Source organism: Chaetodon auriga, chromosome 2 (genome assembly GCF_051107435.1).
Source record: "Chaetodon auriga isolate fChaAug3 chromosome 2, fChaAug3.hap1, whole genome shotgun sequence".
NCBI lineage: Eukaryota > Metazoa > Chordata > Actinopteri > Chaetodontiformes > Chaetodontidae > Chaetodon > Chaetodon auriga.
This window is the reverse complement of record NC_135075.1, coordinates 13,501,086-13,523,038: the sequence shown is the minus strand read 5'-3', so window position 1 is coordinate 13,523,038 and position 21,953 is coordinate 13,501,086. Positions and strand designations below refer to the sequence as shown.

The window sequence follows — 21,953 nt, the reverse complement described above, 5'->3', positions numbered from 1 at the left end:
ACATGCTGTACAATGAGCAAAGGAAATAAAATGTATTAATAATGTTAAAATATCATAATCCAATATTTAATTATAGTAATGCATTCTTCCTATGTTCTCCATGCTGCAACTATCCATATTTTTCGTCTCTGTCTGTCTGTCTCTCTCCCTGTGGAGGCCCTTGTAATCCAATAATCCGTCTTAATCCAAATTGAGATTACACGAGGTGAAAGAGCCACTTTGTGCATGAGATTATCCTCCAATTTAAATCACTCCCATAGTTTATGTACGTTGAATGTGTGTGTTGAATGTTTTTGTATATGCCTGCGTGTGCATATGTATTAATATATCTGCATGTGTGTTTGTGTGCGTTGTGCGGGCAGGAGGGCGTGCACTGTGCTTCTTTAATGAGCAGCTGTTACTGCAGCCTCCCCTTCGTTCTTCATCCCTTCCCTCTGTTCTGTGCATTAGCAGAGGTCACTCCAGTGCTCTTTAATCCTGCCAGTCTGATCCCCATCACGTTTCACCTCCTACACTCAGCCTACTGCCCCACTGCCCCTGCACGTCTGTTCCACAGACTCCATGCTCCTCATCTTCGTGGCCCTGTGACACCTGTAACACAGCCTTACCTGACATACCTGTAACACAGCCCCATATTCTGCATACAGCACACTCGCTTGGTGTCTGCAACATCAGTCTCCCATTACTAAACTCAGACCGCTTAGCTCGGGCCCTATAAGACAACTCAGTTTAATCATCCTCCTCTCTTGTCTCGTCTGTCATCACAAAGCTGAGAGAAATCTGCTGTGAATTACTACTGGACTGACAGTCATGTGTTCCTAGAGTCCCGTGCAGTTGCAATGCTCCACTCCACACTATATTTAAGCTGCCCAGCTGGCACTACCACCCGCCACCCCCACCCCCAGATGCACACACCCACATAGATGTGTGTGCATGTGCTGGATTGGTATGATGGTCCTCTGCCTCTACCATGCCCTTGTATGGTTGTATGACCCACAGACCAGCATGCCCCACTGGTGTGGATTTCCATTCCTGGAGCTCAATCTTCAAACATATATTCCCCTCAGCCAATACCATGTCCTGTCACGTCTTATGCTTACTAGCTGCCCTGCTCCTGACATACATATACAGTATGTCCATGTGGATATGCAGCATACACACACACACCTGCTAATCTTTAAGACTTGCCATTTTCCCATAAGCGACATATATAGACGTCATTCTGGACCCTCAATCTATACAGTATATACAGTACATATTACTGCATGGCCTGCCTCACGTTTCCAGTGTACATTTCACCAACCGACAGGATTAGTAACATTAAGCCCTGAACTCTTGAACTCGGGACTTAATGCAGTCAGGGAACATAGAGAGTGGACTGCCCCTGTTTAGTCCAGCAGGCCTCATGCTGTTTTGTTGTGTATCTATCTGTGTGTGTATGTGTGTGTGTCTGTGTGTGTGTTTGTGTCTAAGCCAAATCTTGACTCTGACCTTGACTGTGTACAGCATGCAAGCTCCATGAGTAAAGTTTCACCCTTCTGATATAGATACACAAGTCTGTAGGTGTCTGTGGGACAGCGATGGGTGTCAAAGCAAAAGGTCAACATTTTGGCTGCATCAAACCATTTCTGGGACTTTCCGAAACTGACGATCAGATATTCAGAGGTGAGAAAGTACACAGGTTTTGAACTTCTCTCTCTCTCTAGCTCTCATTTTTTCTGGCACTTTTCCTGGGTACTGTGACACTGTGACTGTTTCAAAATGTGCGAACTTATCCCTCCTTTCAAACTCCATCGAACTAAAACACTTTTGATTTCCGATGTGATCAGACAACACAAAATAATTAGTTCTGAAGTAGAGCAAATGGACACTGTGATGATAATATTGATACAGCTCTTTTCTGTCCATTAAAGATCAGGCTACATAAAGCTTAGCATAAAGACTAGGAACAGGGGGAAAGAGCTAGCCTGGCTCTGACATAAGAGAACAAAATCCTGGAAGTTATGTGCTGGACTGTCTTGGCTCTGAGCAGTTGCCAGTGAAACGGCTGTCCAGCACATAACCCCCCATAAAACAGCAATAACACACTTTGGTTTTTCATATGAATTAAACACTATATTATGTGTTCATTAGTGAGCTTTAGAGGGGCAGCCGTTTTGTTAGCCTTGGACAGAGCCAGGTTAGCTCTTTACCTGTGTTTCCAGTCTTTATGCTAAGCTAAGATAAGCACTGCAGTCCTGAAGTGAATGGACAAATAGGAGAGTGCTATCAGTCTTACAAATAGGACTATGCACTGCATGCAGATCCAAACCAAAGAGGGCAGGTGCTGAGCCGAAAGTGAGCAAATCATGAAATAAACAAATAAACAGCTCGCACACTGCAGGGCTCCGATGTCCACTATTTATTGCACCTAGAGTGGGTGCAATAAATAGTGGACATCGGAGGGCATTAGAGTGGTCGTAATAAATAGTGGTCACTGGAGGCCCGCAGTGTGCAAGCTGTTTATTTGTTTATTTAGTTATATCAGTCTTCTCATCTAACTCTCTGCCAGAAAGGGAATAAGTGAGTTTCCCAAAATGTTAAACTACTTTCAACACTGGAGGCCTGAGAGGAAAAACAGACCCAAAAAAAGCAAAAATGCATCCATTATTCTTTTAGCACTTCCAAAATGTTTCTCCCTGTAGTGTTCTCAATATTTCTGTGATGTTTTACAAAGTGCTCCAGGTCTTAATATAGCACGGAGCTGCTGTGTTCAGCCAGCAGTGAAACATAAACATTAACGCAGTGCAGAATGATTGAATTATTGATGCCCAGCTGATGGGCTGTGTTCAAACATGTCCTCAGTCTCCCTCAGAGGGTGTGTGGGTGTGTGTGCCAGACAGAAAGCCAGGCAGGGAGATGAAGGAGAAGGAGAATCCATCGTGCAAAGTAAGATCATCGTTTCGGCTGCCAAAGGAAAACCTTCCTCTCCTCCTCTCCTCTCCTCTCCTCTTCTCAGAGGTCAGTGTGTTTCTTGTCAGAAGCAGACGGAAACTGGCACTCCACACTCATGCCATGGAAAAAGCACTTAGGACAACAATTCACCCAGCAGCTGCTACAAAGGAGAGACCAGAGAAAGAGGACATCGGAGAGAATGAGGCCAGTGCCTCCCACACACACACAAACATATAAACATACATATATATATATAGATACCTTCTGTGTACACTACTGGTGCCACCCTGTCCTGTACACACTGCAATATAATGTGCTGTTTAATACCTTCAGGGAACATTTCAGTGGAGCTTGTGCCCCTTGTGACAAAGTCATGCAGTGTGTCGTCTTCAAACTAGATTAACTATAATCAGCGTTGAATTGACTTACCAAGAATCCACTGCTGGTGAAGTAGAAGCTGTTATGAGAGCATTCAAAGTAGAGCGAGCCAAACTGGAGCACATTAAATGGTTGTTCTTGTTGAGCCACAGTAGCACAAAAAGGCAGTTTCTCAGAAGTCTTTGTTCTTGCTGAATAACACTGACTTTGAATTTCATACTTGGACAGCAGTTTCCGTGAAACTACAAACAAGATGAAGCATGTGACAGAAACTCATCATGAGCCTGTGTTTACTCTGTGCATCCATGCAAACACAGACACAGCACGTGAGCTTGTGTCGTGTACATACACACATGCAACCACAGACTTGACACACATTAGAGCTAGACATTAGCTTTTTTTACTTTATAAACGCATTTCTCCTGATTTGCAAATCAGCCAAATCGAGGTCAATTCATGCGAATTTGCCTGAATGTCAGTGTTGACCAGAGCCCTAAGAGGGTGGGATAAAGTAAAGGCAGCTTAGCAACAAGGGCGAAGGTTCATGCTAGCACATGACCGTCTCCCAAACTCCAAAAATTCCCTGCTAAAGTTTGTCCTGTTTTCCCCGTGAAACCTGAAACCAACCGTAAATATCCCATTCACCCAGCAACAGAAAGGTTGTGACACAGCGTCCAGGCTGTAGATGCCTTCCCAGACAATAGGAGTCCACGTCTTCACCACAGATAGCTATACATCTAGCACTGCGGGGAGAAAAGCTGCAGAGTCAAATGATATATGTAAAGTGGACAGTCTTGGGTCACCCCGCTCATCGGGACAAAGTATAACCTCGGCTGGAGTGGATGTACACATGTGCAAGGACGAGAGTGGGAGAATGTAGACAGAAGAGGAGGAGGGATAGTATCATACAGTCAGCTGTGTTTTATGAAGTCTTCTGAGGACAGTAGCTGGGGCACCGCTGGGCGAAGTAGCCATTTTTGGCTCCAGTAGTAATAAATACATAAGACGACATACACTCTATCTCCACCGACCTGTCAACACAGAGGCTGGGCTCAGAACATGAATACTGGTGGAGAAATACAACACAGACAGCACTAGACAGGTTCCTGGAATTATTTCAAGTTGAGTCTCCACATTGTTGAACATGCAAATAAACTTGCGTTGCCTTTCGCTGCAGGTGGAGAAAAATACATCGTGAAGTCGGACAAAGACAGGTGCATCAGTTAAGTGTTTGTTTCTTTAGAGTTCAGAAATTGATTTTTAAAAAAGTGCCAATGGCCGGATTTTTATCATGAAACAATATTTTATCACAAGAATGAAACAATGAACTACATGTTTCATAGTAGATATGTTCATCCGCCTCTTCATTCTAAACAGTCAAAGAAGAAGAGACAGAGTAGTCTGCAGTGCTTTTGAGTAGGTGGGTTTGCGGATATTGCAAAATGATAGCTTTAATGTGGCCTTGGAGCTTCTTCCCAGAGTGTTGCTATGCAGACCGGCTACCTTGAGGCTATAAGAGAACTGGAAAGGCACAACCATAAAAACACATGCAAACTTACACACACATACTAACGCACACACATATAGTGAAACAAACAGACAGGCAGTCAGACTCATCTCTGTAGACGGGGGATGAGTCATCCTCTATTCCAGTCCCAACTGTGACCCAGCCGGGTCATGTAAACAAGACAAGGAAACCGAAAACCTAAATATGGGGGCTGCATATGCAGGCAGCAAATACAGTAACTGTAGGAAGAAACAGACAGCTGAAGTTTCAACCAGTAAGATGAAGTTAAAGGTCTCAACAAAATGCCTTTTGCAACAAAATAAAAATCACACAGCGTGCACGCGTACCCTGCAGTCTGAGTGGAATGCAGATCAGTGGGTTGGGTGGGCAAATGTTCCTGGAGCTGAACCCCACCTCTCCCAACGATCTGCATCTGTTCAGCCTGTATAGACATGTGCTCAGCTGTGCATTTGCGCGTGTGACTAGTGTGCGCTCAGCTGTGAGTGTGTCATTGTGTGCATATGAGTAAGGAACAGTAGGCTGGAGTCTGTTTTTGTGCAAGTGGGGACATGTGTTGTCTCTCTTACTGAGTATGTGTGTGCTGGTGCAACAGTGGGGGACTAATGTGGCATTCTCCTGCTGCTTCCATCCCCTGGTTCGTACCTCAGCTGTCCCGGTGGACCGAAGCCAGACGACACTCATAGCTCTGGTGTTTGTCTGCACTCCACGACCCAGGACTGTGTGTGTTTATAGTTGTGTGTGTGTGACTGCACTGTCCATTCCAATATCAAGCAAAAAAAAAAAAAAAAAATGTAAATGAAGGAGTGAAGCACAGAGGACCGTGCGTCGGAGCGCTGTGGAATAGTGAGTCACCGTTCTGGTCGTGTCTTCAGTCCAGACAGCACGATTTCCTCTGCTGGATCACGACAGAGATAGCAGAGACGAACAACATGAACACATAAAGCAGTTTTATGACATGCAAATATGTGAACAAACAAAACATGACTGAAGCACTGCCGGTCCTCAGGGACAAAAAAGACACTTCAGTCACATCCCTAAACAGGTTGAGTAAGTCATGTCTGCTGTCACAGAAAATGTACAGGAAGAACAAAGAAAAGTACAAAGCCCTGCTAATCTTATTTGTATGTCATTTTCAAAGTATAAGGAAAACCCACCTGAAGCACCAACTGTAAGATTAAAGCAGCTTTTTGGTTCCATCTTCTAGAAAAGACAAGCCTGCACAATGCAAAGACCTTGTGGAGGCTCCTCAGATAAGATATCTGTTCATTTCACCGGTGCCCATCTGACCCCTTTGGTGCGATTTATGCTGACATTCAAAGCCAAACACTAAACTTTTCCGCAAGCAGTTTACATAAACTGATTTTTTAAAAAGTAAAATTAAAGGGTTTGTTCACCTGAATTACAAAAATCATATATTTATGTCATTTACATTGCTTGGTATCTAGCCATGCTGATAACCTGCACGGTTTCAATGCTTGTCTTAGGGACTATGTGCTAGTAAGCAGCTCCCATGAATTGTCACTGGAAAGACACAACTGGACGGATAAAAGCAAAACTAAATTCATGGCTAGATAGCCCTAAAAGTATGTGAAAAAATGTATCCCATAAACTGAAAATTGAGTTTTTGTTGTTCATATAATTCACCTCAAACAAACACAAACTGACTACAGGCACCGAATCGGTATCCACATAACAACATCATCAACAGCATAAAGGGAATAAAGAGATGTTTACCCCTCGAGGAAAACATGGAGCAACGAGCAGGCCAAGATTTCTCAACCTGCATGGTAATCAGAGAGCTGCCACCACTCTGCCCCTCCTCGCCCTCGCTCACCACCCGAGATCCTGCTGTGGCTCCATATGGTCTGAAGGCTTAGACCCATTCTCATATGAAGGACAGAGGAGAGGAGAGGAGAGGAGAGGAGAGGAGAGGAGAGGAGAGGATGAACACCATCATATGTGTGTGGTTTAGAGAATAGAAGTCACTGTGCCAGAGGGGATGTACGAGGGGACGTGCAAGCTTTAGGCCATATGGTCAGAAGGTGACTGGATTGGTGTCTAATGGGATTGATCTAATCTGCTTTTACATTAATGGGAAGAGATGGGGAGAGAAAGACAGACAGAACAGACTTAAAAACAACTTACTGCAGTGTCGTGAGCCTGGTTTGGAGAGGAAGGAAAATATCATTATTAAAACATGTTGGTTTTCACACCAATTCCAGATGGAACATTTACATTTTACTCAGGTCCAGTGCTTAAGTAGAATTTCAGGGTACTTGTACTTGTATTTCCATTTTATGCAACCTTATATATTACTGCGCTACACCTCAGAGGCAAATATTGTACTTACTGCTCCACTACAGCCTGAAAGCTTTAGTTAGTTTTCAGATTACAGTTTTTCATCCCCTTCCTGTCCACTGAAAACCTCTTCTCTGAAAATCTGGTGATAAATTCTCAAATTTCTTAAGATGAATAAACTACTTATTTAAAAAAATGGATTAGCTGCACAGATACATTATCAAAGTTGACCTTCAGAGATATGTGATTTGAATGTCGGACTTGTACTTGTAGTGGAGTATTTTCATAGTGTGGTATTAGTGCTTTTACTTCAGTAAAGGATCTGATACCTCTCCCACCACTGAAACGTCCAAAGAGCACATGTCAGAATAACATGCCAGAATAGCATCACTATTGAATCACAATCTATCACAAAGACAGATTAATAGAACAATATAAAGACACAACGTCTACTTAACTTCAGGCTCACCACACAGGACGCCCTCTGCCTCCTCTTGTACTGCCTTCTTGCTTGTTTGTTCAACCTGATCTCACAGTAATTTGAATAAACACATTCATGAGGGCACACTGACTTGCCGCTGATGGAAAGAGTGAGCCAAGCCCAGGCTGACGATGAAGGGCGATACCCACGTCATTTTACCAGTGTCCATCACACTTTGAAGATCAGCTGGCACAAAACACCTGGTTCAAATTCCTCTACACATATCCAAACCACCCACTCTCCTCTCTCTCCCGTCATCTTCAGTAGGTTGCTCAACCGGTTCGTCCTCCTCCTCTTCCTGTTGCGTGTATGGCTGAGTTTTTCTTCCCTCAGGGCAACAGTGTGTGAGTGTAAACATTCATGAATCATCAGTGTCACAGGAGATGGTTCGGTCTTCTTCATTCTCACCACCTCAGAGTCACCCTCAGGCAGACTATGAGGAGGTGAAAAACACTTTCATAGATAGATACTAAGACAATCTTGGTAAAAACAGGATAAATGTGGCTCGTGCAGACGGGCAGGACACCAGACTGATTTGATTGCCAGGAGCCCCTCGTAATGTTGACTTCAACAAACAGCTGTTTTAGGTTCCACTCAGTGCAGTCATCCACCTAACGTGGTCCTTAAGTCCCTACTGAAGAGTTGGTGAACTATACACGGCATCAACAAGTCCCAGTAGAGTCACAACAGATGTCGTCGAGCTCCCTTGAAACTTTCCAAGGATGAAATGCTGAGCACCTGAGCTGACTGACTGACTGCAGGTGACATCATCACACCCCCAACAGCAGGGTAGACACAGCTGCAGCTATAAATTAACAATACCAACTACTGTCAACACTAGCTCATTATCTCACTGTACACAAACCCGATTCCATCATTACCTCTGTCAGCTTCAGCTGTGTCTGCTCTGCTGAGACACTTTTGGGAGGAAAATTCAGTCACAGGTGTTGTTACTGTGCAGTGTCTGCTGCTACACTTTAACCTGGATGACTGGGGGTCTTCACATGTACGTTACATACTCTGTTCTGTTTCTTTGCCTTTCACCGCCCTGTGACAGTGCATAACGACAAGGCAGTGTCAGTATCACATGCTGCCTTGAGGTTATGTCACAGGCCACTTACTCGTCAGTGACCCAGGATTCGCAGAATCTGTAACCGAATCGCAGACTGAAATACAATTCACTTTATGTGACTCACTACACTGACTGAACCAGGGGCCGTCCAGAAACACACCTTTGTTTCCAAACACAGCCTCCAGGTGTCAAGTGGCAAATAAAACTCTAACTGCTGGTTACAGGAGCTTCAGGTTCAGCAACAAATGAGTACGTGAACCAGAGTTTCTCTTCATCTGTTATCTCACTGTCACAACTGGACCGAGAACGAAATCTTTTCAGGGCTCAAATCTAAGGGGATGTTTGCTTCACCCTGCATGTTGCATAGATGTAATCCAGTTTTGGATCAGCTTTGACAGAACAGAAAATGTGTGTGATAAATCAGAAATCACCTCAGAGTAGCACATTTCAGTTAATAATCATTTTTATTTTCTTTAGAAAAAGAAACTATCACAACTTCATTTGGTTACTGTACAGTTTCTCTTCTCATAGTCACTCAGTCTGATAACAAGTTGTGATTTCATGCTGGAACACCAAACACCCTCCTAACGCACACCAATAGTACAACATGACAGTATACAACTTTCTCTTTTTCTGCATTTTACATCCTCTGATATTCTGGACTGATTAGCAACAGAAACCACTTCTATAAAAAAAATGGAGACAGAGTAGAAATCCCTGACATTTTCACTTCAGAAATGCGGGATGAGAGAAAGTAGTTTGAGTGGTGTGGTCCATACAACATGCACCGTGTTTTCTGCGTGCGTGTCTGTGTGTGCGCGCTTCGGACAGCACCATAATTCACTGTGTGTGTGTGTGTGTGTGAGTTTAAAGAGGTTCCCTGCCCTACATGAGACAGAGTGAGGAAAAAAAAAAAAACGAGTGACAGAGATGGTGGGGGAGGAGAGATTATCTAGGTCAGATTGTGGAGCATGCAGACCCCCTTTGCAGAGACACTCGTATATGCGTTCTCTCGCTCTCAGTGGACACAACTGCATGCATGTTCGTCCAAACTCGGCACAGAGGACTGTAAGTGGAACACAGTTCATATAAGATTAAGGGATGTATCAAGTATGTCTCCCTGAGAAACACTTCTTTCTTCAGTACCATAAAAACCCTCCTTTTTTTTGTCACTGCCCCGTCCTGTCAACTCCTCTGCGCCTCCCCCAGAAAGGGAAAAAAGACCTTGGCTCATATTAAACAGCCCACCCTTCATTTTATCCCATGATCATTTTCACCTCGCACTATTCTTCCATTCCGATTAATGCACCACGGCCAACTATCACAGCAGCCAATTGGGGGCATGGGCAGGTGACACTCATGCAAACTTCTACTTTCCGAAGCCAACTTTCCACCCACAGGTGTGTATGTGCAATGACTTGCAGCTCTCCTTCTCTCTCTACATATAAATGCCAGTTTATGTGAGCTGGCCTCAGCCGACAGCCTCACGCAAACCAGTTTGTGAAGTACCGAGTGTGACGGTGACACCTTTGTGACAGTTTGAGTGGAGCTACTGTCCTCCTGACTGAAACGGGGGGAGATGAGAGGAGAGGGGGGTGTAAATAGGTCGCCCAACGCCCTCTTAATGTCTCCCACAGTAGCACCAGGAAGCTAAAGCACACACACATACTAACGAAATATTTTGAGCTGACACGCAAGCACCAGGGGTCAGGAAAGGTAGAAAAAGGACGCAATTGGAAAAATACAAAGAAGTGAAGACTTATTGCTGAAAAAAAACCTTTTCATAATTAGTCACTACATAATGCCAATCCCTCCTTACCTGTGTAAAGGCCTTTACGTTGTATGTATGAAGGATAACTGTCAGTGTGTGCAGGGCATGATTCTTTTTTCCCCTGTTAACTTACGTCAGCTGAACATATCTTTGCTTGCTAACTCTAACCTGATAAGAGTAATCTCTGTAGCCCTTTTCAAATTTCACTCAAACACTCCCCGAGAAAGGGTGGCGTCCTCTGAGTGTTAAGAAAGAGTGTGAAGTGAGGCAAGTGACAGTGCAGGTGTGCTTGAGTGTGTTTTACTAAGAACACAACACTCACGTGAGAACACACAAAGGTTAAAAACATTTGCTCGTTGACGAAGCTGTCCACTCACATGAGGAGGTTTTTAAAAAGCATTATCTAAAATCAAACCTTATCAATGGCTGTATCTAGAAATTCCACAGCCGCTCAAGGAAATCCTCTGTATAAAAACTTTTTAGAGTGTTTCTTTTATTGTCTCTCTCTCTGTCTGTTCAGCTAATATTAAAAACCAGGAACTGGGGTGTCGACACCTCTCAGTAGAAAACAAATAAAAGAACAACCAAACGAGTTTTAAAACCTAGACTCCACTTCCTCCTGTACTCCGACTCCTCCTGAGGAGTTCAGAGGAGGAAGAAGTGGAAGGAGAGGAGATTACAGGACTCTCTCTCTTTTTTCTCTAAGAGACAAGTTTGGGTAGGACCGTGCGAAGAGGTATGGCCTCCCCCGAATCTCCCATCATGTTGCTCCTCAGTTTGTTGTTGGCAGCTGTGGTGCCTAAGCCAGGCCCCCCTTTGGCCAGGATAGAGGGGAAGGAGGTGCTGTGGTGCTCGGGGAGCCGTTTCACCGTGGCCCCTTGGCTCTTATCGGTCCCTGGTAAGGGCTTGGGTAGGCGCCGATACAGCCAAGGGTGTCTGAGGGCCTGGCTAGGGGTGAGACGAGACAGGGGGTCCCAGTCTAAACACTTCTTTATGAAGTCAGTAAAGGTGGGGTCCTCGCAGCCCTTGAGCGCAGCACTCCACTCCTTGCTACCTGGAGGACCTCTCATCTTCCCACGGCGAGAGCGAGACCCCGTCAACACGGTGGCCCCCGTGGGCAGGGTGTTGGCTCCGCAGTAGCGAGGGTGGCCCTTGGAGTTGATGAAGTTCTTTGCCCTTTTGGCCTGCTCCAGGACCTTCTGTGGAGGCATGCCCAGCAGCTCCATGACACAGGCCAGCTGGTCGCCCTCGTCCTCGCCGGGGAACAGGGGGTAGCCAGTCAGCAGCTCGGCCAGTATGCAGCCGAAGCTCCACATATCAATCGGAAGGCCGTAACGTGAACCAAGGATCACCTCCGGAGCTCGGTAGAAACGAGACTGGATGTAGGTATACACCCGCTGGTGTTCAAAACAGCTGGAACCAAAGTCAATCACCTGGTAGAGACACAAGAGGAAACAATGAGTGAACTTGAAAATGTACAAAACCTGTTATAGGGCCTGTGCACAATTTCATAGGTGACCAATGTCCTACCTTGATGCCGCTGCGTCCCTGCTGTTTGAGCAGGATGTTCTCTGGCTTGAGGTCACAGTGGATGATTCTGTGCCTGCTCAGGGCCTCCAGACACTGCAGGATGGAGTGTGCAAACTTTCTGACCAGTGGCAGGCTGAAGCCTTGGAACTTGTTACGCTTGATAAGCTCATACAAGTTCATGCTCAGCAGCTCAAAGGTCATGCAGATGTGGTTGCGGAAGGTAAAGTTTTCAAGCATGTGCACAACATTCATGGTGCCATTGCGATCCTGCTTGCGCAGGTGCTCCAGGATGCGGATCTCTTCCTGCGCCTGCCGATGGAAGCGCTTCTCATTGCGCACCATTTTCAGAGCTAGGTGCTGCTGCAGTTTGTGGTCGTATACCTTAGCCACCTGGCCAAAGCTACCTTTACCAATAATCTGGAGAGGGTGAAAGAGAGGGAGATAAAAGCTGGGTTAGCTATTAATCAGTTTCACAGAGACTCAACTGTGATTGTGATAGCCTGAAAAGTGTGGATGTCTGACCTTGAGGAACTCGTAGCGGTAAGCCAGGTGGTCATGGGGGACATGAATGTATCCGCCCTGCTCATCATCATAGCCACAGTTGTTGTTGCCTCCAGCGACGGCAGGCCTCTTCTTGGCATTGGGTCCCACGAAATAGATGTCTGGGTAGGAGTGGACCTCCGTTTGCTCCAGGGTGGTCAGCTGAGATCGGTACAGTCTTAGGGCCTGGTCAGGGGTGAGAGGACCACAAAGCTTCCCGCTGTTCCCACCTCCGTGTGGGCCGGAGGATTCACTGGAGCCCTTACTGGATTCAGTGCTGTGGACAGAAACATGCTGGTGAACAGCTGAAGCTTTGGGGCCACTTAACTAGCTCTGAAAGATATTTTCTTTCGATGTCTTTGTGTGTGTGTGTGTGTGTGTGTGTGTGTGTGTGTGTATGTGTGTCTCACCTGTCGACACTGCGCTCCTTTGACAGACTGGAGACCGGGGCAGGTTTACTGGGCGTCTGACCAGTGGTCCCACTGTTCTGAGTGGTTGCTGTGGTTATGGCATTGATCTTTCGGTTGTTAGTGGAGTCTTCATACAGGTACTTGACCTTCAGCTGAGTACCACGCACAGTTACCTGATCCCTCATTACAGTCTTGTTACTGACAGCCTATTAGAGGAAGGAGAGAGACAGCCAGACAGAAATTGGACAAAAAGAAAGCCATTAGAAAATCCTTTCAGTAAACACTCCATTGGAGCTACAAACAGCATGTGCATATTGTGCTTCTTTGTGTACAAGACATGTAGTTCATTGTGTTCTATGAATGTATTCAATAGAGCGACGAGACACCCTCTGTTTTGTCAATGTGTGTCTATCTAGTCTAGTGAGACACTGCGCACAACACGGGCGACTTGAAACCTGCAAGACCTTAGCCGAGAGCCAACTGAACATGGTCATTAAGAAAATAAAAGTAAAAGAAAATAAAAATAATAAGTCTTTAGTCCTTGAATTATATCAACAATTCATATATAATAATAGAAAATAAAGTTATGAGTCTTCGAAGCTCAAGAGGAGGGTCAAAAGAAATGATGAAAATAGATAATGGCACCATCTAGATATATCTATTTACACATCACCACTACACACCAACATGGAAAGATTGCAGAAAGAGATTGCCGATTAAGTCGTGATTTATCCCGTAAACAATACGAGGAATGTGCAGCTAGTTAGCAGTTCTGGGTCAGGTTTTGTTTGATACAGCCCTAAATATCAACAGCTAACTGCAGAGTCATAGGAAGCGAAAGCAGTCGGTGAACCAGAACAACTGGATCTAGATCTAGTCTGGTAGGAAATTCAGAAGAAGTGACCCACCCCCAAACATGCACAACGCCCGCCTCCTTGTTTGTTTGCTAGATGTCAGCCATGAGGTAAAAGGGATGAGCGATCTTGAGCTCAGCATTGCAATAAATTTTTTCATATGTAAGGTCCAGCGTTTAACTTCTTGAACAGATCTGAATACTTCCATTGGGGTTGAATACAACTGCAAACAGTGACTGGCCATTGGCACTTAAACCAACAACTCAGCTGTTGTAGATTAGCCCAGATGACAGACTGACTAGAATTTGTATTTGGAATTAGCAGTCACTGTACATTTTGTAATCCCCTCTGTGGGCATATTTGCCCACAAACTTAAAGAGTGACAGATTCACCTCCGCTTGGGACGACCTGAGAGGTTAGAAGAGTTTCAGGAAAGCTCTACATAGTCTTGCTCTTGCCTGCCAGTAAACAGCTTCGTCTCAGCAACCCCAGGAATTCATTCCTCCTCACTCTCCGTCTCTCCCTCTCTTACCAGCGGAAAGAACCCTCCACAAGATTATGGAGCACATGGGAAATGACAGTCATTAAAGTTAGATTATACTCTTAAACTGTAGAAGCAGTGTGGCTGTTAATAAGACACGCTGACATAAACTCAGCCCGGCCTTCCTATATACAGACACGCATATTTACTGGGTTTGCCTAGCTGTCTCTCTTTCACATGAACAATTCTTATTTTAATGGCACTGTGGTTTCACCCATCTGAGCGAGGGCAGATTTTAGACCTGATGTTTTCTTTTCTCCCATTAGACCGCTACGCTGCACCGTGGAGCTCCTGGCTTCAGCGTGTACACACAGCTGAGCCAGTCTACAGCTGAAACCATGCTAGCTGATAAGGACAACACAACAAGGAAATGTATATTAAAAGTAGGTGTTGACATGCTCCCCTGAAAGAGGACTCAGCTTGGAGAGTGTTTGTGTTGTAAATTTGAGTCTTAAAATAGAGGTGGAATGTGGGAGGGGTTTCCATACATGTAACCATATAGTCTTATTACAGCAGCCCTACTGCTGACCCAGGGTCCCATGCAGCTGTTGTCCCTGAGCTGCACTACAAACACAGCAAGTGTCACTGATTGAGCCCCTTCACCCACACACAGACACAAATGCTGAAAGAAAAAAAGAAAAATTCAAAGCTCTCCCCATGTGGAGCACCAACTGTGATGGATTACTGACTGAGCGGGCAGGGGGGCACAATTAGAAAACAAACATTTCAAAAAGTGACCAATAGTGGAAATGAAAACCAGAGAGCACGAATCCTCTTAAGCGCCAGGTAACACCGAGGGTGGAGAGTCCTCTGTGTGCAAATCTGCATGGTGCAACAGATGGAGAAGAGCTTAGCACTTTGCTCAGAGAAACACCTAAGCATGCTTTTCTCCTTCTCTCAAGCACATGCTGACAGAGCTGCACAGTTCAACGCATGTAGACCTTTGTCACACATGTATCAGCAAATCATGCAGAGACATGATGTTAGGTCATTAGGTCACAGACTCCACTAAATCGATCAGTGTTGTGGTGTTGAGCGGAGCGGTCCACATTAGTGCTTGTATTACAACCCGCAACTACAATCCATTTGATCAGCTTGTCCCTTCCTCTAACAGAGGACAGGGGTGATATCAGTTTATTACTTTAATAGCACACAAGGCAAGCTGCACAGCACTCTGAACTGGGGCGAGCTACTGTCAGTCACGCTCAACAGAGGATATTACCTCTGTGAGCGTGACAGAAAATACAAAAGGAAAAGGGACAGGACTAGAATAGAAAACTAGGGCTAACCTCTGCGCGAGCCCAATGATGGCGGATTACAACGAGACAGAAGAAGGGGAGGGGGGGGGGGGGGACGTTGATTGGTGATTTTGTTTGTGGGTCACATTTTCAAGCCCAATAAATCTTTACAATATATCAAACCGGTCTTTTTTCCCCTCCGCTGGTGGAGTGTCATTGTCTGTGTGTGTGCATTTTCTGCCAAAGGGGCTTTTCAGAGAGGGAAACATAACAGAAAGGGGCTGCAGCTGACATTTTTTAAGTGTCAGTGAAGCTATTAATCCTTTAATGTATAAAATGTTAAAATAAATAAAGATGTTACCAGATCTCAAAGTGATGTCCTATATATGTGCATCTTGTCTGACAACAGGCCAAAATGCAACTCAAATAAATGAAACAAAAAAAAAAAAAAAAAAAAAAAAACCCCAACAACTATATATCCTGATGAATGGAAGGAATCCTCCGAACTGCATTTTATCAGTTACAGTTACTGGAAACCCCGTAAATGTGCATGACTACACGCAGACCTACAGATCAAAGGTGGATTGTGGCCTGTTCTTCTGTCAAATCATTTGCGTGCACACAGGGCAGTTGTGTATCAAGCAAATAGAGATCATACCAAATGTGAACATACTGTCCATTGGTAAGTTTGCGCCACATGAAACGTATGGAAATGTGTTTAAACTGTAAAATTCACATGGTTGGTAATTGCTGTTAGATCTCTGTGTTCACTTTGGCTGGTGGAGACACAAAATGGCTACTTCCCTTCAACTCTTTTGACACAGTCACGAGAACTGCCCGCTGCAACACACATTCTCATAGCCCCTCAGGCAGTCCATCAATATTACTCACATGATCAAGTTATTCTCATTGAAGGGTATAAAAACTTGACTGAAATGCAAATGTTGGAGATATGAGATAAGAAGAGAGATGATCTACCCACCCTGCCAAACAAGACTGAGGGTAAGAGGGGCGGGTGCACATGGGAACAAGGCTGAGTGGGGAATATCTCTCTGAGGGACAGGATGTCTGGAGACAGAGCGTCCTCCAGCACAGGAAATACGGCTTTACTGGCTTTGTGTGTGTATGTGTGTACGTGTTTGTGCGTATACTTACTGTGTGTTTGGGCATGGGGGGCAGCCCAGACGGACTGTTTGTATCTGCTTCGTCTTTAAGGATGTGGTCTGTTCTCATGTACGAGTCATACAGACCATCGCCGTGCCGCGCTGAAGGAGACAAAGATGGACAAAACAAATCAGTGTGATCATGTGGTATCATCAAATCTGCAACACAGACGCACTCAGGAGTAAAGCCTGAGGATGACGTCCAGAAGTGACGCCTACAAAATGCAATCTAATCTCCACAACGGCACACAGTCCCTTGTTCATTCAAACCAGGTAAACTTGAGACTAGAAGTAAAAACCGTTTGGGCTGTTTGGCCCAACAAATCCCTAGAGCTAACCTCATCAGGGCCGCGCCACAACCCTGGTCTGTCGAACACTGGGGATGCGCATTGTCTGCCACAACATCCTAACCCACATTAACTGTGAATGGGCCATTATTAGCAGATACATCCATTGCATCTATTGTGTGCAATACATTGTATGCACGGCCAGAGCTCCAACCTGACCAGCTTAGATAGGGCTTAGGGTCCCAGATCGCTAGCGCTGCAAGTGGTATTATTGGCCTAATAGGGGTAACAGATGCCTCTGTGACGACAGCATCTTTCCGTCTGCCCATCTGTCCATTCAGGCCGAGTCATGTAGTGCACACACCAGGTGTGCTCAGAAATAGAGCTCATATGGAAGTATATGGGTGCATGTCATTCAATAGTGCTGTGTGTGGCCGCTCACCTCTGTGGCATCGAGCCAAACACCTCATGTGAGATGATACAGACAGAGGAGACCGATGAGGGGACCATTTGGGACCGTAGGAGCAAGCCAGTTACTCAAATGACAAGGCTCCATCAGCCAGCTGTTCATCTCCACAGACATTTAGCTCACCCACAAGTTGCTCAATAGAAGTAAGCTGTCAGTATTTAACTCTGATATCTTGAAATGAGTCTGAGTAGCCTGTTAACTTAAGCCATTTGTAGAGCTATTGTGTTGGGTTAGCTCATTAGCAAAAGCCCAAAACCGTGGCTTGTTTGGTGTTCTCCCCGATTAGCCCTTGAGAGTGTTGTAACCATGCGCAGGTGCGTCAGAGTCTGTGTCCCCAGCTCGTCAACAGACCGGCTCCGGGACAGATTAGACCTGCTGCCTGGAAACAGATGCATTAGACCTGCACAGCACAGCAAACAGAGGCATTAGGGCTCCACACACACTATTAGTGAGCACAGACCCCCATTAGCCCTCTGCAACCTCCTAATCACTCAGTGGGAGATCAGCACTTTTTGTAGTCTGTTGTACTAGCAAACTTTCCCAGGGAGGGGAAAACTTCTATGTAACCAAACATCCAGCTGGCGTTCAGCTCCCTTCAGCAAAGGCTAGAGAACAAGGTTCACGGAAACACACATACAGCAGATCATGTGTCATGAAACGTGTGAGTGGGGTTAAGTCACAGCTTTTTGTCCTCCTCTTCCTGGTATCCTGGACAAAGTCTCCTCGCAGACAATACATCATCCTATGGTACATTTGACAGAGGCTTGAGAGCAATGACACACTCTTTTTCCATTTCCTGTAAACGTGCGGTCTTAAAAACGGACAGTGGCCCAAACACACACTACAGAAAAAACAAAGGTGAGATCAGCGCCAATAAACATATAAAACAACAAAGATGACATCCGTAAGGTAAATTCCCAAACAGCAGTGCAGCCTTCACGGATCTGAGTTCTTATCAAACTTTGATGAGACAATAAATGCTTACGGGGAAGCCGTAAAAAACAACACAGAGCTTCCTGGAGTGTCTTCCAAAAACACTCAGACACGAGTCTTGTGACTGATAAGGAGCTGCAAATCGACAGAAAACATGTTTACAACCCGCGTCTCTGTGCGCGAGCCAAGACAGAAATTGGTCAATCAAGACCATTTTAGTCCCAAGATATTTCTGTAAATGCCAAGAGGTGCTTGAGGACGAAACTAACGCCAGAAACACTGACGTGAGCTGGCAGCTGTCGCTACGCTTTAACGCCTAATCTGCATTTGACCAAAAGCAAAACTACTTGGACAACATTTAGGAGACAGAGGTAACAGTTACCGACATAGAATGCAGCACTTTGTTGTGGTTACCTGTTGCTATTGGGCCCTCTGGTTTTCTGCTTATTATCATCATGATTGCAGCTATTATGTGATGCCAGCATCCAAAGTGGAAAAAATCCCCGAATAGAAAAAGTGGAAAACAAAGATTCAAACTAGAGTCACGTTGCAAACTCAGCTTACAGCATTTATAACTCTGTCGTGATCGCCAGTGTTTGCTAGAAAAAAAAAAGTGCAGTCCAAAAAGCCTCGAGCTGTGGTTTCGATTGAACTGACTCAAGTTATTCTCTCCTTGTGATTAGCTAGCTTTCTTCTTGGCTTTGGCTGTAATTTATCCTTGTTTTATTAAAACCACAGAGTTGCGTGTCGCCCCGGCTAACATTAGCCTTGGCTGCAGTTTGAAAAACCTGAGCAGGCGGTGGGGGGTCGTTTCCCTCAGTTAGCTAGCCAGCTAGCTCGCACAGCCACAAAAACACTCGTCCGCCCGAGACCAGCTCCCTCTGGTAAAAATAGTTTGAGTCCAAATATTACAGCTTGGTGGTCTGACCCGGGTGCCCCTCGCCTTTCTCTGTCGGTACAGTGAGTCGATCCAGAGCACCATTCCCGTGCTTATTCCCGGCTGGCAGACTTTGTAGTTTGCAAACAGCGATGCTAGCGCTCGTTTGAACCCCCGAGATTATGTCCTCCTTCGGGACAGCTTGGGGCTGCTTCGCTCGTCTTCGGGGGATGGCTAGCCAAAATAGGCTAGCTCGCTAGCGGTGCTCGAGCCCCATGTTAACCGCAGAAACAACCGGCGCATCGTCTTCGCAGAAAAGCTTCACCTGCACTGAGAGCAATAAAGCGGCAGTGTTTAATCCGTCTTCTCCGCGGTAGGAGTATCTTATTCGAAGCAACTGTGTGTTGTTGCTAAGGGCGTCTTCACCGAGCCTGGAGCCAGCAGGCGGACCGAGGGAGGGAGCAGGGCGGTGCTTAGCGAGCATCCGCACAGCAGACGGAAGGGGGCCCCCTAGCGTCCAACTGGAGTCTCTGCACGGGAGCCGGTATGAACGGGCTCAAGCAATGTACAGTAAATCTGCTTTATTAAAAAACTGCCAGTGTTATGAAGTGTGGATTATAAACCAGGTTGTGAAACGTTTTCTGCGGTTGAGTCATTAATACTGATTAATAAAGGGTTGTAAATGACCACTTCCTCACTTATGTTTGTTAACAAATTATTAATAAATGGTTAGAAATACCAACACTGTAGTTAAAAGATGTTAATACATCGTTAATAAAAGGTAATGAGCTTTATGTTTGAGATTATAAATGTTGACAAGTCATTAATAGAAGGTAATAATGACAATAATCCAAGTCTGCAATTACAAATGTTAATAATTTGTTCATTTTGCTTCACCTTCCCAAGGGATCAAAGGTCAAGCAATGCACTGGAGGAAGCTAAAAAGACCAATTAAGTCTAAATAGTTGGTTCCTATGCATATTTAATTATTTGTTAATCATTAATGGGGCCATTTGTTCCAACTTATAAACCCTCTTCATATATAAAGTGGTAGAATTTAAATAAATCCAAAGGTTTTTTCATGTGATAAGTATTTTACAGATGCATGTGTGGGATGTAATGGGCAAAGTAGAGCTGAATCAGTTATTCTGATTTATTGATTAGTTGATCAATCAGAGAAAAAAGTTCCAACTAAGTCCTTTTCAGTGCCATAAGTGCCATAAATTCACTGGATTTGACTTCTTGAAGGGAGTTGGTGGTTTTCTCAGTTCTCTTGGGTTTTAGATTGTTGGTCAGATGAAACAGGTAAGACATCAACTTGGCCTTTGGGTGATTGTGGTGGGCATTTTTCACGATTTTTCCGACATTTTATAGCCCAAACGATTAAATGATGAAAAATAAATTTATGAACTGATAATGAAACTAATCACCAGTTGCTGCCCAAGACCTAAAAAGACTTATCCTCAGGCCCGCACAGTGCTGTTGGTCATTCACTTTGCTCAGGAAAACTGGACGGTGGACTGAAACTGGAGAGGGTATGGAGATCTATACAGGTCTAGATATAGCTAGGGGCAGGGCAGAGGACAGACGGAGTGAGACCGGGCAGGCATGAGAAGGGGAACGGACTAAATTCAGACAGTGATACATGCTGGGCAGAGGATGATGCTAATCTTAGCTCTTTCTCAGAGGTGAGAAGAGGGGTCTGTCTATATTTGCTGCCATAAATAAGCATAGTGACACAGTTTCAGACGGCCCTCTGGGCAGCAGCCAGCCTTTAAGGCCTGCTTGGCCATGCTGATTATTCTTAGATGGTGGTGTATAGAGAGAGTAGGGTGACAATGCCTATAAACTGATGTGCTTATTGCACTTTCCCCTCAAAAGAGTTCAAGGTGTAAGCGTGTAGACAAAGTGGTGCTCTAATCACAGCCAATGAATTTACAACCACAGCAAGAGATGGGACCAGGTGCAAAGCTACCTATAGGTCCTTGTGGGGGCTGGGGGCTCTGGCTGTATTTGGTCTCAGATCCTGTGACAGACACGGACACCTGCGGGTTTATTGACCTAACACTTCATTTTGAATGCCCTTTGAAAACACAATCCACCCAAAAACGGCCATATCAGGCAAAGCATTATGTGAAACTGTGTCAGTGCAAAATGTTTTACTATGTCGAGCACACCACAACATATGGAAACAAAATCACTCACACAGATTACACTCTGCATACTCAGACAGGACGTTCTTGTGGTTTAGATGATGTATTGCCACCTGCTGGTGCTTTGAAAGCAATGCAAGCTGGTGAAGACAGCGTGAGACGCAGAGCTCAGCACTTTGTACTTGGGTCACGTCTGGACAACACCTATCATAAGAGATATGAATAAATAAATAAATCTAATCCCACAAGCACTAAAATCTATAATTAACTGGCTACAATATAGTGGTGATGTGCACATGATGGCAGCAATGGCAGCAAATTACTGATTCCTCCGCAGCAATTCTCTCTCCACTGGTTGGTTGGAATTTAGTTTCTTGCTCAAAGAACCTTTTTGCTGCACAAACATGAAGAAGTGAAACTAATTTAGGTTCCCTTTCTTTTTTTAACCCTTATCAGTGAGTGTAATGGAGAGGCATCTCAGCGGGATTTCACCTTG

General features: G+C 45.0%; 1 protein-coding gene across 1 annotated transcript; it reads right to left on the bottom strand.

The window, feature by feature from the left end:
• Positions 1-9,136: 9,136 nt before the first annotated feature.
• dyrk3 (dual specificity tyrosine phosphorylation regulated kinase 3) lies at positions 9,137-19,755 on the bottom strand. The gene is made up of 6 exons (XM_076755515.1): positions 18,842-19,755; positions 16,731-16,840; positions 12,943-13,148; positions 12,515-12,809; positions 11,993-12,409; positions 9,137-11,895 (listed from the first exon to the last, which is right to left on the bottom strand). Exons 1-6 carry the CDS (start codon positions 18,882-18,884, stop codon positions 11,164-11,166), a joined length of 1,803 nt encoding a protein of 600 aa, XP_076611630.1. The 5' UTR covers positions 18,885-19,755; the 3' UTR covers positions 9,137-11,163.
• Positions 19,756-21,953: the final 2,198 nt, after the last annotated feature.

Excerpts from the sequence above, each read along its gene's own strand:
- dyrk3 (XM_076755515.1), bottom strand. The coding sequence starts at position 18,884 with ATGATGATAATAAGCAGAAAACCAGAGGGCCCAATAGCAACAG. Across the intron at positions 12,410-12,514 it reads ACCGCTACGAGTTCCTCAAG|ATTATTGGTAAAGGTAGCTT; the intron begins GTCAGACATCCA and ends CACCCTCTCCAG. Across the intron at positions 11,896-11,992 it reads AGGGACGCAGCGGCATCAAG|GTGATTGACTTTGGTTCCAG; the intron begins GTAGGACATTGG and ends TGTCTCTACCAG.